Source organism: Sciurus carolinensis, chromosome 7, assembly GCF_902686445.1.
Source record: "Sciurus carolinensis chromosome 7, mSciCar1.2, whole genome shotgun sequence".
NCBI classification, from domain to species: domain Eukaryota; kingdom Metazoa; phylum Chordata; class Mammalia; order Rodentia; family Sciuridae; genus Sciurus; species Sciurus carolinensis.
In genome coordinates this window covers 85,126,566-85,141,967 of record NC_062219.1, presented here as the reverse complement: position 1 = coordinate 85,141,967, position 15,402 = coordinate 85,126,566, and the positions used below count along the sequence as shown (strand labels likewise).

The 15,402-nt window shown below is 31.8% G+C and overlaps 1 protein-coding gene across 4 annotated transcripts in view; it reads left to right on the top strand.

Moving 5' to 3' along the window:
• Nucleotides 1-15,402, top strand: part of Senp6 (SUMO specific peptidase 6) — a 114,794-nt gene that overhangs the window by 34,695 nt on the left and 64,697 nt on the right. For 3 of the 4 annotated variants that reach the window (XM_047559139.1, XM_047559136.1, XM_047559138.1), the window contains 2 exons: nt 1,821-1,841; nt 14,112-14,182. In XM_047559139.1, the coding sequence (XP_047415095.1) occupies nt 1,821-1,841; nt 14,112-14,182 (92 nt within the window). The remainder of the gene's footprint in view (nt 1-1,820; nt 1,842-14,111; nt 14,183-15,402) is intronic. The other variant, XM_047559137.1, reaches the window with a different exon arrangement.

The window sequence follows — 15,402 nt, the reverse complement described above, 5'->3', positions numbered from 1 at the left end:
AAGAAATGCATATAATCCGTATGAGAAAGTGGGCTTCTTGAATAAGCAAGATTTTGTTAATGAAAAGCACTCTCTTAAAAGAATTTTTGAAGTACTAAATTTAGAAACCAGAATTAATCAGTCTCTTTTTCCCTTCCTTTGTTTTGTTTAATTTTAAATTCTAAGACCACTAATGCTGTACTAGTTTAAGGTAATTTTTCCTTTCCATTTTGTACGAATTAGTCCAAGAAGAATGTAAATCGACACTGTGCTACAAAGTCCTACATTATCCAAAATGACTTTCCTGTTTTTTTCAAAGTTTATGTATATCTGTCTATCTCTCTCTGTATAAAAGATCTTCTTGTGCAGGACTTTTTAATAAACACATATTAAAGCTTTTTGAAAAATGCCATGACTTGTACATTAAAGATCACAGTAAATTTATTTTTCCTAATAAGAAAAGTGAACATGCGTGTATGCACACTTACACTCTCATGTCCATTTTTCTTTTATATATGGACATATATACACACACACACACACATATATATGTCTGTATATATTTTTTTGTTTGTTTGTTTTTTTAGTTTTGTTTTTTTCCTCTTCCCTTCCTAACTTCCTTGATTTATCGGGAAGAATTAAACTGAGGTTTCTTTTGCTTCTGTTCTATATAGTCTTTCCTGTGTACAGGTGAGTTTAAAAAAACAAAATGAGAGTATTTAACTCTTTTCACTTTGGCTCAACAGTGTGAAGTTGGAAGTGACTAGATTAGGAATTAATGCCTAACTTTTGGTTTTTATTTTACTTTTCCTGGAAATATGACTCCATCTATGTAGGGTAAAACAGGCTGTATTTAAACTTACATATTTTACTTCACTTATTTTAATAGGAGTGTGATCAAGTTGTTTCATTTTTCTGTCATTTATCCAAAATAGATTTATTTTATTTATTTTTTAAATAGCAGAGGTAAAATTTCAAATGTATTATGTAAGTTCATGATTCTTTTCCTCATTGTTGAAAAAAAATTTTCTTTTGAGTGTTGTTTGTATACAAATAAGTTACCATATTTTTTCTGTATAATTTGCTAGAATTAAATTATTTTGTGTGTTCCACATAAACATAAGTATGGGAATTTGGGTATCTTACAAACTGCTTTGCTTGCACTTAGTTTTTGTATTTAGTTGTTTTCATAATAAAGAGAAATAATTTCAGGGTGTGAATCTTATTTTAAATTGAGAATTTTATAGATTTAAGTGAAGTTGCTTTTTTTTGAGCTTCCAGGAACTATGGAGAAATGTGAAGTTTTTATGCATAGTACTTCTGATAAGAGTGCATGATTTTAAGTCTCAGACTTTTTTCTTGTGTCCCAAATAATGTATAGTATTTATTCTAAGACATTTGTGCAAAAGATTCAGCCTTATTTTTTTTCTTACTCGAAAGCAAATATTCATACCTGATAATAAAATAACTAAAAATTTTGCAACCTTAAGGAAGTGTCACTGTTTTTGGTGACTCTATAACTGTCCTAAACTTCCTAAAATAATGTGTATCTTCAAGTGTTTGGTAAAGTTGTTTCAAGAATTTTCTTCACATTTGTGTATATCCATCTTTATTCTTGTTAAGAATATAAGAAGATTATTTAAATTATTTTGGGTATTAACAATAATTGAAAAACATCTTGAATAACACTTAAAGCATAGTACTTAATATACATAAAATGTCTTTAAAATAAATTGATCACATTATAGTTTTGCCTTACTGACTACAGTTAATGTAGCTACAATGATATGTCAACAATGAGGTCTTGCCTCTTACATTTTTTTTCTTTTCCATGTTTTAAGCAATCCGGACCGAAAAGAAAGGTAAGCTTGATATTGATGAAATTAGAGCATGGATATAGTGGTAAAATATCAGAATATTGATGTGCTTTGAAAAATATCCTTTGAATTAGAGTTTATCATTAAAGCATTATTATTATTTTTTGTGATGCTATGAGAATCAAACCTAGGGCCTCATGCATGCTACACAGGTGCTCTGCCACTGACCTACATTCACAGCCTTTAAAAAGTATTGATTTTAATACAAGGAAACCTGTTAATAGTGCAATTTGTTATTTGGCTTACATGGGTTCAGTATAATTTAGAGTATGCATTTTTCCATGAATGGTTATTATATATATATGCTGATATGTCCTAGTTTTCTTTAAAAAATAGAATATTTCAGTACCTGGGTAGTAAAGTTACTTTCAGTTATATTACCAAATTCTTTCATGGTATATTTCAGTGATAATATTCCTGTTTTTATACTTTTCTATAGTAGACTAGAGAGGGAAGTGCGATTAGAGAGCCTTAAACGTGGAGTTAAAACATTAAACAGCAAATGTTTTTTATTCTGATAAAAACATTTATATAAAATATAGAGCAAAAAAAAAAAAAACAACAACAAAATGTTACTTATTATTTCATCCAGGAATACTAGCAAATGTATTCAAGGATTAATACAAATAATATTCATCTGTGAGAGATGGGAAATATTCCAAAGTTTTTGTTTAATTAATAGGGAAGTGGTTAGGTAAATTATAAATCATGATTCACACACATAAAATAGTGTATATTGAATTATGCAGTCATATGAGGTACATGTTTTGTCCCAAAAACGTGAGTATAATATTGTGTTCAGAGAAAAACAATTAATCACATATTTAATTTTGTACTCCATTGACTTAGTCCATTTTGTGCTGCTCAAACACAATACCTGAGACTGGATAATTTATAAATAACAGAGATTTCTTTCTTAGAGTTTTGGAGGCTGGGGAGCCCAAGGTGGAGGGACCCACATCTGGTGAGGGCCTTCCTGTTACCTCATTCTATGGCAGAAGGTAGAATGGCAGGAGAGCACATGAGTGTGCACAAATACACATGTAAGAGAGAGCAAAAGAACAAGAAAGAAGGGCAGGACTCACTATTACAGCAAGCTCACTCTCCTAAGAACAACATAATCCACTCATGACTGCAGAACCCTCATGACCTATATCACCTCTTAAAACTCCCACCTCTCAATGCTATTACTTCTGGGATTAAGTTTCCAACACACAAACTTTGAGGGATGTATTCACATCATAGCAACCACAATAATAGTGAATTAAGAAGAAAGCACACTTTTAAAAACTATATGCATACATAATAAAAAAAAATTTATAACAAACTTTTATGTTCAACCTTCTAGTCTATTAGTATATGTTACCTTTGTAAAAACTCTGGCAACTACATAGTCTTTTAGGAGAAATATGAATAATATAAATGACATGGGAAAACGTTTTTAAGAGTACACATTTCATTGAATAATGAAATGATTATAATCATTTTAAAGCAAGTGCCCCTAAAAGTAACGTAAGAGAACTTTTTGTGTATGTATGTATGCTTTTCAAACTTTCATGAAATTCTCAAAAGTTTTGTGAACCCTGTCTTGTGACCTCCTGAACAGGTGAAAAACCCTTATATTAAAGCAATACTTTTATGTAATTAGTGAGTGTCAAAAGGGAAATTATACAATTTAATCTGTAATTTCAAATTTTTTAAAAATGTGTAGAGAAGATAAAGAGATATCTGGAATATTTTATAAAATATATTTTCATGCCTAATTCCAAGAATACTTTTTTTTTTTTTTTTTTTTTTTTTGGTGTGCTGTGCTGGGGATCAAACCCAGGACCTCATGCACACTAGTCATAGCACTGTACCACTGAGCCACATCCTTAGCCAAAATAACAATCAAAGCCAGGACCTCACACATGCTTGGCAAGTGCTTACTACTGATCTACATCCCCAGCCTGCTCAGGAATACAGATTTAATGATAATCTTTCCAGCAAAAAAAAAAGAAAAAAAATTAACATATAATTCTGAAGTATTTCACAAGTGTTATGTGTTTGAAACAAATGGACTCTGAAAATATTTTACTACCTATTTCCTAGGAAAGAGGTATTTTCCCATTATGTTTTTTTCTTTGAGTGAATCACTATTTCTTGTCAGATATAGGTGAGTCCTTTGTATCTTTTTAATTTTTGACTCATAAGTGACTGCTTTTTTAGTAAGACCATTAATGTTTTTGATAAAATTGCTAAAATGATACTTTAAATAGCTCTTCATAGAGTCACACATATAGAATAGACCTTTGTTTCATTCAAATAAACATATTGTTTCCTGCATGCTATAGTAATTGAAATGTAGGTACTGTTATATTGTCAGAATAATAGAAAGATCTTAGATTATTTTCTTTTTCATGGTAGCCCTGTAGGGTTGATGCTGATTCTTTTCCACTGCTTTGACTTATACATATTTCTGTAACGGGGATTTCATTCCTTGATACATTTTAATTTTAGCAAATATTTAAACGCCTTTATGTGCTAGACACTCTTCTTGGTGCTGACAGAATTCCCTACCCTCTTGTCGCTTACTTCCTATTGGAATAATGCTAGAATGGGAGTCAGAAGATAGACAAGTAAGCAGTATAACAGTAGGTTCATTACTTGCTATAAATGGAAATAATAACATTTGGTCAATTTTAAAGTTTTGTTGGGAACAAATGATAATTAAAATTGATTTATGCACTAATATTGTAAAATTTCCAAGTATTAATAATAATAGGTATTGAAATTCTTTTAACCTTTTGTTGCTAAGATCACCTCTAAGGACTAAAGTTCTTGAAAACTAGATGTGAGGCAGCAACTGTTTATGAAAACCCTTGTAACAAATATACCTCAGTGCTTTATGTGACAACTTAGTTACTGTTAGGCCGAATTTAGCCCATAATCCTTTGGATCCTTACATAAAATTATTTTGTTAAACAGAAGAACTTTTGTGTTATTAGATTTTGCTTCGTTAGTTTTTTGTTCCCATAAGCCATTTTCTCCCTTTTGTGAATATTAAACCACATTTTTTTCCCCTACTCTGTTAGGAATAATAGTTTTCTTAGCTCTATCCCTTACTACATAAAAAACTATAAATCTCTGAATTAAATAAATTTTCATAAGATGGCGATTTATCTAATAAAAGTCAGGTAGTTTTAAAAGTTTAATCTCCCTGTTCTTTTCTACTTGTACTGTTTGCTGAACACATTGAGGTATGTTAGAAGTTTAAAAGTAAAATAGAATAAACAAATAAATAAATAACAGTATTAAGCTCCAGAGGTTTTAACCTTTAAAGGAAAAAAAAAATGCTACCATGTTTTCTACATTGTGGGTAACTTTGACAACTTGAATAAACAAATTTTTTTTCTGACTCGTGGCCCTATATATAATGAATACAGTGTATGTGGTAACACCACTAACCCAGAATATATAATCTGGTATTTGAACTGTTTTATTTTGTTCCTCTTAGATAAAGAATCTATTGACACATTATAAAACTGAAGCACACAATTATTTTTAAATATAGAATTTATTTTTAATATTTATACTTAGTGCATAAAGTGTGTCTATAATTGTAGAGAATTTTGAAACCAAAGTACAAAGGTAAAGAGGATACAATAAAAACAGAAAATATAAGAAATGTTTACTTACAGGGTGCGTTTAAAAAGATAAGTGTAGTTGAGGCTTATATAATTTCTTTAAAAAAAGTTCTCAGAGTAGAAAATTACATGTTAGGATTTTTGTTTTGATTTTTTTGTTGGTACTGGTGATGGAACTCAGGGATGCTTTACCACTGAGCTACAGCTTCAGCCCTTTTTATGTTTTATTTGAGGTAGGGTCTTACCAAGTTTCCAAGACTAGTCTAGAACTTGAGATCTTCCTGCTTCAGCCTCTCAAGTTGCCAGGATAACAAGCATGCACACATACCTCATATAGCATGTTAGAATTTTGATACATTTCTCTCTGATCTTTTTTGTTTTGGTATGCACTTTTTAATATGTTTAACATTGTGGTTAATCATAGTGAAAATACATCTGTGTGTTCTAAATTTTTACCTAACAAGTATGTCCCAAGCATTTTCCAGTATTATTAAGTTAGCTTCTAAAATACCATTTCTGTTGTGGTGTAGGTTGTACTGGGCATTGAACCCGGAGTTGCTCTACTACTAAGCTACATCCCCAGCCATATTTTAGTTTTTATTTTGAGATGGTCTCACAAAGATGCCCAGGATGGTCCCAAACTTTTGATCCTCCTACTTCAGCCTCCAGAGTCACTGGGATTACAGGAGTGTGCACCCATGCCCAGCTCTTAAAAAATAATTTTTAGTGACTGCATAATAGCTTATCTTGCCGATACCCATAATATATTTACTCATTATCTAAAACACATGGTGAACAATTTTGTTTATAAATCTTTAAGTGCATTCCTTAGAATAAATCTCTGGAAAAGGGTTCTTTGGACCAGGTTACAAATGTTCTTAATTCTTTTGATAAGTACTGCTAAATTGTTTGTAGGGAGATGGAATTAATTCATAACAACATTGTCAATTTTTGCCTCAGGTATATGAAAATAAAATTATTTTCAGATGATTTTTTTCTTTCTTGGCATTAAGAGAGCCATCTGAAATTTTAGAAATAATGAGAATTGATCAAGGTGATAGGCTACAAGACTAGTAAAAATTTCATCTCTAATCAGTCAAATACTCTTAATTCGCCTTTAATCACCTGAATTTGTCTTTGAAAAGACAAAAATTTCATTTGTGGTAGCACCTACAATTAAATACTTAGTCATAAAACTAATATGTAATCCCTAATAAATTTGTCTAAAGAGACTAATTTGAAGCATATATTTTGTTCCTGTTTGGTAGGAATTTATATCATATAGGCAACTGTTGCTTAAAATACAATGGATGTAAAGTAATTCTATCCCAAAATCTTCATTGGTTATTTATTTTTTTAAACATTTTTTAGATGTTGATTGACTTTTATTATTTATTTATTTATTTATATGTGGTGCTGAGAATCAAACCCAGTGCCTCACACATGCCAGGCAAGCACTCTGCCACTGAGCCACAACCCCAGCCCTCATTTGTTATTTTAAGAAATTTTACCAGTTGATTCTAGAATTTATTTAGATGAGTAAATATTTGAGAAGAGAAAGTTAACGACTTATTTAAGAAAGAAGAAGAAATGGGGATAGAGAAGAATTACTTGTTCCATGGTAAAACCTACTATAAAGAAAATAGAGATTAAACTTGAAAACACTAGGAAAAGAGTAGGTGGTAAAACAGTGAACAGACTAGACAGTGTTGAGTATATTGAATTTCCAGCTGGTTTCTTCTGCAATAAAAAACAAGCCTGCAGCTGGGTGCAGTGGCACACTTCTGTAATGCCCGTAGCTTTGGAGGCTGCGGCAGTAGGATCACAAGTTCAAAACCAACCTCAGCAACTTAGCTAGCCCCTAAGCAGCTCAGCAAGACCCTGTCTCTAAATACAGTATAAAAATGGTTCCAGGGATGTGACTGAGTGAATGAGCACCCGTGGTTCAATCCCCAGTACAAAAAAAACAAAAAATGTCACAGTGCCTTTCAGATTCCTGAATTTTGATGTTTGCACATCAACTGCAAAATTAATATTTTGATTAACTATACAGTAGTGCTGTGTAGTGACCAGTGGTTCACTCTTTTTTTGTTTTTGATAGACCTTTATTTTATTCTTTTTTTTTTTTTTTTATGTGGTGGTGAGGATTGAACCCAGTGCCTCACACTTGCTAGGCAAGTGCTCTACCACTGAGCCCCAACCCCAATTCCCCAGTGGTTTATTTTTGACAGTACTCCCATACTTTACAGCTGTTTGTAAAATTGTTTGACCTGTCATGTATCTTCTCTGATCACATACTTCTTTTTATATACACACTTATATTAATTGCAATTACTTATAGAGTACCTGCTATGCTCTAGACATAAGGATATCATGAGGAACAAAACCTAACATCTTTGGACTCCTGTAGTTGATATTCGGTGGGACAAAGATTAATGTATTAGTATAACTTAAAATAGGTTGTTCTATGGGTAGAGAGGTATAATTGGATGATGATGAGGTAGGATGACTATGGTTTCTTTTGATTGCATGTTCAGGGAAACTGTTTACTACTGTGAAGCTAACATTTAACTAAAGTAGGAGTCAGCCATTCTTTGAAGAAAGGCTTTTCCAGATAGGGAAAAGATAGTGCTAAGTTATTAATGCAAGAATGAGTTTAACATGTTCAGTGAACAGGGGAGAAAAAAAAAGACTGCTGTAGCTAGAGGTTAGAGAGAAAAGTGGAAGAAATAATATTATGAGATTGGGACTTAAATCATGAAAGGCTTTTGTAAGCTGAGCTGAAGAATTTGTTTTATATTAATGGAATAGAAGCTTTCTGAACATTTTAGGTAGGGACGTGTTATTGTTTGAAATATAATCTTTTATCTATAATTTATAATTGGTACAATTAAAGGTTAAGTGAGTGACAATTAATGGAGATGTTCTGCAAAGGAAAATCAGTATTCAAAACTATCTCAGCAAAATTTAGGAGTTAAGGAGGTAGAAAGGTGAAAGTAAAACAAGCCTTCTGGAAGGGTTAAAGGGAAAATAAAGGGCCTTATTTGTGGAAAGGCGTTTTTTTGGGGAATGGATAAGTGGAAAATTAAAGGATTTTAAGGTCTCATTCCATTAGAGATGTATAGTACTAGTACTGCTGTATTGAGTTGTGTTTGAGGAAATAGTAATTTTTTTGTTGTTTTGTTTTTGATGGTGGGGATTGACCTCAGGGCCTTGCACGTGCTCTACCACTAGACTACTCTCTTAGCCCCAAGAATCTTGATAACTTGTTAATGCAAATAGAATGTGCAACTGCAGTAAGGATTGAGAGAGAAATTTAATATTCTTTTGTTAAATTAACTGGAGGGGAATCAATTGTTAATAGGAAAGAGGAAACATAAAATAAATACAAATCTTAAAAAAAAAACTAATAAAAATGAAAGGAAAACACGAAGTCTGTCACCTGTTAAAATTGTAAACAGATTGAAGATTTATTTGATTGATTGCAGTACAGGGGATTGAACCTGGGGTCTTTCTACCACTAAGCTACATCCCCCAGCCTTTTTTACTTTTTTATTTTGAGACAGATTCTGGCTAAGTTGTGCAGGCTAGCCTCATACTTGGTATCCTTCTGTCTCCTCTTCCTCAGTAGGTAGGATTATAGGTGTGTGGCCACTGTGCCTGACTGGTTGAATACATTTAATAAAAGACAAACTGGTTGGATTAAACCACATTCTACTGTATTTTTTGTAAGAACCATACTAAAATAACAGTTTGCAATAAAGGTATGTTTAGAGTCACAGAGAAACACAAATAGAAAGCAAGAGTGGAATTTTAATAAATGAGACTGAATTAAGGATTAGAAGCACCAAACAGGATAAAGGAGGACATTTTATAATAGGCACAATTTATAAAAGTGTAACAGCTATATGTATGTGCTCTCTCAAAGTTTTTAAAATGCAAGAAGTTCTTGGTTGGAATAAATTTGGGTGAGATTTGATAACATCTCTGAATAATTTCAACTATTCTATCTGTTAAAAAATGTTTGGAATAATGAATTTTAGCTGTAAAATAAATACAATTTATTTTTCATAGAAATTTGTATCTTTTGACATTAGTTACAGTGATAAACAGTACCCAGGTCCTGGTTTGTAAATACCGCTCTCTAATAAAAGAAACATGGAGAAATGACTGATTCTAGGGTTATACTGGGGAAAACACAAAATGAATGTTCCAGAAACCAGACAGTTAAAAAAATGAATAAATAAAAGGTTCTTGCTTCAGCAGCATATATGCTAAAATTGGAACAGTACAGAGATTGTATTGTACTACTTTGTGTCATTACAATTAGTAAAGTTTTCCATATTTTTCTAAATTTTGCATTATGTGTATTTTACCACAGTGAAAACCAGGATGGAATTACATCAAAGGAACACAGGAACAAGCTGAAGGAGCTCCCAAGGGCCAAAATTATAATAAAAACTATAACCCTAAGGGTAAAATACCTATCCCTGAGTCATACCAATATAAATAATTATGTATTTATTAAACTGTCTTAGTAGTCTTGAAATACACACCTCCTTCATTACCATGCTGGATTTGCTAATAAGATTTTACAAAATGCATAAAGTGAACTGGAAGACAACAGTTCCTCACAGAAGTATTTCAAGAAATACATGTATAACTTTCTCTTTTCAGAAAATAGGATTAGTAACCTTCATTTAACTAGCATATTCAGGCCAGCTGTTTAATTCCCAGCACCCATACACACAAAAATTACCCTCACTTCTTTTGATTGTGGGCTGGACTTACTGATGTGCTCCCTAATAGAGTGTCGAATGAAAAAAATAGCAATTTTAGAGAAACATGGCAGAGACTACAGACTAAATTTAACATCACTAGTGAAAAGTCATATTTATAACAGGTATCCTCTGGTAGGATGTAATGAGGAGGGCATGTTACTTCTGACTGATGATATTCATTCTCCAAACCCACAAGATGAATAATCATGAGAAATTAACATACAGTTGAAGGGGAGACATTTTATAAATTATCAGACCAGTTCTCTTCCAGAGTGTCAAAGTTATAAAAAATAATGAAAGAAAGACTGAGAAGCACAGAGAATAGACTAAGGAGATATGATCACTTAACGCAGTATACCTGGATTGGATCCTTCAACAAAAAAAGGGTATTACTGGAATAGCTGATAAAATTTAATGTCGAGAGTTTAATAGTACCAATTAACATTATTGTATGCAATGTGCCAGTGTTAATTTCTTTGACACATGATGGTAATGTGAGGTATTAATAGAATGAAGGATATAAGAGAATTCCAAATTATCTTTGCAACTTTTCTGGATATATATCTAAAATTATGTTCAAATATTTCTGAATAGAGAAGAAAATTCTCCATTTTATGCTTGTAAAATCTTGGCTTTTAAAGTGGACCTTCTAAAACTTCTACACAAAGCAAATACTTAAAAGCAAAAATTAATACATCTACATAGAAGACAACACATGACAAGGAAACTTCCCTACCTCTGTTTTGTTTGAGGTGAAAAAGAAATCCACTGAAAAGTTATATCATAACCTTGAGTTTCATGCCAATGTGGAGTTTAAAATTTCTACTTGCAAGGGTGATGGAATTCTCAAATCAAGAAATTAACATACATTTTAATGTTAGATCATTTAGCAAAAAAAAAAAAAATGTTTTAAAGGAAACGTAGTTGACACCTGGAAAATTATTTCATTACTCTTATCAAACAGTATCTTAAAAGTCTTCTATTTTTGTGTTAAACTTAAGGTATACTTTTATTTCTGCAATTTAATCACACAATTTTTAAAAAACAAATTTTCCCTGTTTGTATTGGAAAATGTGTAGCAAATGTTGAAGAAAAAGTGGCTATGAAGTCTGGAAATAGAGGCAAATATACATGATGGATTCAGTGTATTGATCCTCAATAGTCATGCATGGTTCAATGATTTGTGTCAGATTTCAAAGAATATAGTTCATCAGTGTGGGATATTTATGAATTCCTGTACGTTACTGTTTCAGGTGATTTATGTCAATTTTTATCAAATAAACTTGCACTCTTGACATATCCTACTGTAAGTAATTAAGCAACTTTAAAACTGAGGATAAAAACTACTTCCAAATCTTGCGACCACCTATAACTCTCAAGTGGTTTATTTTCCTTGTTAATGATCTTGAGAATTTCTAAATATTTACCCTTTCCCCTCCAATTTTAGAAAAATATGAGACCCTCAGAGATACTGGGGGAGTTTACTGTACTAGTATTATCATAGTTGCTTCAGATTCATTGTTTTTTTGTTACCTTTTAAAGATGGCAATTTTATTTTTCCAAAGTATAAAGTTATAAAAACTTAGGAATTAAAAATTATTTGATTTAAAGATAATACTGTATTATACTTTTTAGTGTGAAAGTGTGCAGAATACAAAGGCTTGTGTTTTATTTTAATCTTAATATAGTGTTGTTAGTTTAAAAACTTTTTTTTTTTTTTTTTTTTTTTTGTACAGAGGTTTGAGCCTCATGGTCATTTTACCACTGAGCTACATCCCTAGTTCTTTTTATTGTTTATTTTGAAACAGGGTTTTACTAAGTTGTTGATGCTGGCTTCAAAATTAACATCTTCCTGTCTCAGCCTCCCGAGTTGCTAGAGTTACAGGCATGCACCTCCCTTCTTGGCTTGCACCTTTTGCACTGTTTTTACCACTACATCTTCACAAATTTTAAAATTCTGCCAAGATCAAAATTGCCCAGTTGTACCATATATTGCTGTACTCATCACAGTTGATACAGTTTGCCAACATTCAGCTTCTGGTATTGCCATTTAGTAGCTATGTGACCATGAGGAAGTTAGTCTTACTGTGCCTGACTTCCTCATTATACAGTGCTAAAAATGTATACTTCATAAGGTTATTATGAAGATTAAAGGAATTAATAGAAAAAAGCAGTTAGAACAGTACCTGACAGACACATCATGTTCAATATTTGCTAACTGCTATTACAAATGTGTTACTCACTACTTTTTAATAGTTTATTCTTTTGTCATTTACACATTTTAGTTTTCAGTACTTTACATTTTCAGTACATTTTCATTTTACAATGTAGGAATATGAAATTCTTACAAAAATAGGCCTTTGGGATTGTTTTTTAAATTTTCTTTTTATTTATTTCTTTAGTTGTAGATGAACACAATAACTTTATTTTATTTACTTTGATGTGATACTGAGAGAATCAAACCCAGGGCCTCAAACGCGCTAGGCAAGTGCTCTACTACTGAGCCACAACCCCAGCCCTGGGATTTTTTGTTTAATTAAAATGATTACATTATCCTGTGATGAATAGAAAATATTCATTACTAGTATGAACAGATTTGTAGATAAATAGAATAGTCTCTTTTAAATTTTAAATTTCCCAGTTAAATAAAGCAGGAATGTTTTGGAAGCTTTCAATTAGGGTGTGAAAGTAACTATTGTAGCTTCCTGGTCTATTTGTATTTTTTGCAATTCTCTGTATATAAATGCTTTTTTATTCCATCACTACCTATGGGACTTTCCCCTGCCAAATTAGTGTATTTTGAACTTAAATAGATATTGTATTTAGGACACTTAGTTAATAAGGATTATGTTTAAAATCAATTGTATGTGAATGCTGAAAAAGTAATATTTTAAGACAAGTATATTTATGTCCCCTGCCATAATGTAGTCATATTACAAAACTAAAATAATTGTTCCATAATTGATGGTTTTGTACTGATTTTGGAATTGTCCTCAAGAGTATTTTATTCAACATTGATTCTTTTGTTTATTGATTTGTTTTTAAATAACCATAAATATTTACACCAGCAAATTTGGATATATTGAGTAGTATTAAGCTGGGTAATTCTTTATTCAAAATCAGCTTATAAAAATCACATTTAAGTTTTAGGAGTTTTTTAAAAAATATTTTTAGTTGTAGATGGACATGACATCTTTATTTATTTTTTTTTTATGTGGTACTGAGAATTGAACCCAGTGCCTCACATGTGGTAGCAAGCGCTCTACCACTGAGCCAACCCCAGCCCCTTAAGAGTTTTTTAAATGTGATTTTTATGTAAAAGCAATTCTAAAGGTTTGTGCATTTGAGAAATAAATGTATATACCTTTCCAAAATGACTATTTTGAAAGCTGGGCTTGGTAGTGTTCACCTTAGTCCCAGGTACTTGAGAAACTGAGGCAGCAGAATCCCTTGATTCCAGGAGTTCAACATAGCAACATAGCAAGACCCTATCTTTAAAAAATGTGTGTGTGTGTGTGTGTGTGTGTGTGTGTATGTGTGTAAAGTTAGTAAAATAAAAATAAAACAATGACTACTTTGAAAGAATAGTGATTTAAATTTATTAAATATTTATTCAATAATCACCTTTTATTGGCTCAGAAAGATTGACAGTCTGAGTAAAATAGTCACTGCTGTTTAGGGATCTTATACCTTAAGCTTTAGTTAATAATATAGTTTTATAGTACGACTTTTTATATGACAAAGAAACTTGGTTTACTTTTAATAAATGTAAGTATTCCCTTAACTTTTTCAGTTTGAAAAAATTACATTTCCTATTTGAGTAAAACTATATAAATTTCCTTTTCTAGGAAAGAATATCCACCTCATGTCCAAAAAGCTGAAATTAATCCTGTAAGGTTAAGTCGACCCCAAGGTGTTGGTAAGTGTGCAGTTTCTTTTGTTACACCTGTGAAGGGATTTGAATTTCTGTGTGAAAGGTACAAATAGAGATATGACACGGACTTTAGAATATTCCCAGATAAACTAGGTTCAGTGGTTTATACCTGTAAGCCCATTACACAGGAGGCTGAGGCAGGAGGGTTGGGAGACCCTGTCTCAAAATAAAATAATAAAAAGGACTAAGGATGTAGCTCAGTGGTAGAGGACTTGGCTAGCATGCATCAGACCCACAATCCCCAATACCAAAAAAAAAAAAAAAAAAAAGGAAATATGTAAAAAAATAATTTTTATAACTGAGTTGAGAATTTCTCTTAACTTTTGATCTGATACCATTGGTATGGTTGCAGTCAGTTGATGATAGTTTGAAATCTTTATTATATATTAGCTTTTTTTGTTAACATTTAAATGTTAACAAAAATGTGAACTATAGCTAGTAGTGTTTACCTTCTTCAGCATGCATTCTGTTAGGTCTTTAATCTTTATTGAACTCTTACTCGGTAGTAGATACTAAGTTGCATGCTTTTATATTCATTATTAAATATTATCCTAGTTCCCTATTCAAAATCCCTGTATACCAAATTCAACTTTTACTTGAGTTTTGTACAGAGAAGAAAATTGAGGCACGGAAGGATTACATGCCTGCTTAATTAAGCACCGAGGTAGCAAATGACAGAGCTGATTCTTTATGTCAAATCCCATGCTCTTAACCACTATACTATTTTTTTGCTCAGCCACAAAATTATTTCTAATCCTCAGTGAAGAACTAACTGTACAACATGTATTTTCATTTCTATTTGACAAATCCCCCCCCCCCTTTTTTTTTTTGGTTCTGGGATTGAACCCAGAGGCACTTATCCATATTCTCAGCTGTTTTTTATTTAGAGACAGGATCTCACTGAGTTGCCGAGGCTGGCTGTGAACTTGTGATCCTCCTGCATCAGCCTCCCAAACTGCTGGGATTATAGGCATGCACCACCACACCTGACTTGACAAATGCTTTTGAGAGAGGTTAAGTGATTTGGATCATTAATATGGTTTAGATGCCATACAGCCAGTCTTGTTATAATTATTATTATTTTATTCAACAAGATTTGATTTTGGAAAAGTTGTGAAACTAGTACAGAGCGATACCTGTTTATACTTCAGCAGGCTTTCCTTAATGTTAACATCTTTCTAATAATAGTAGTACACTTACCAAAA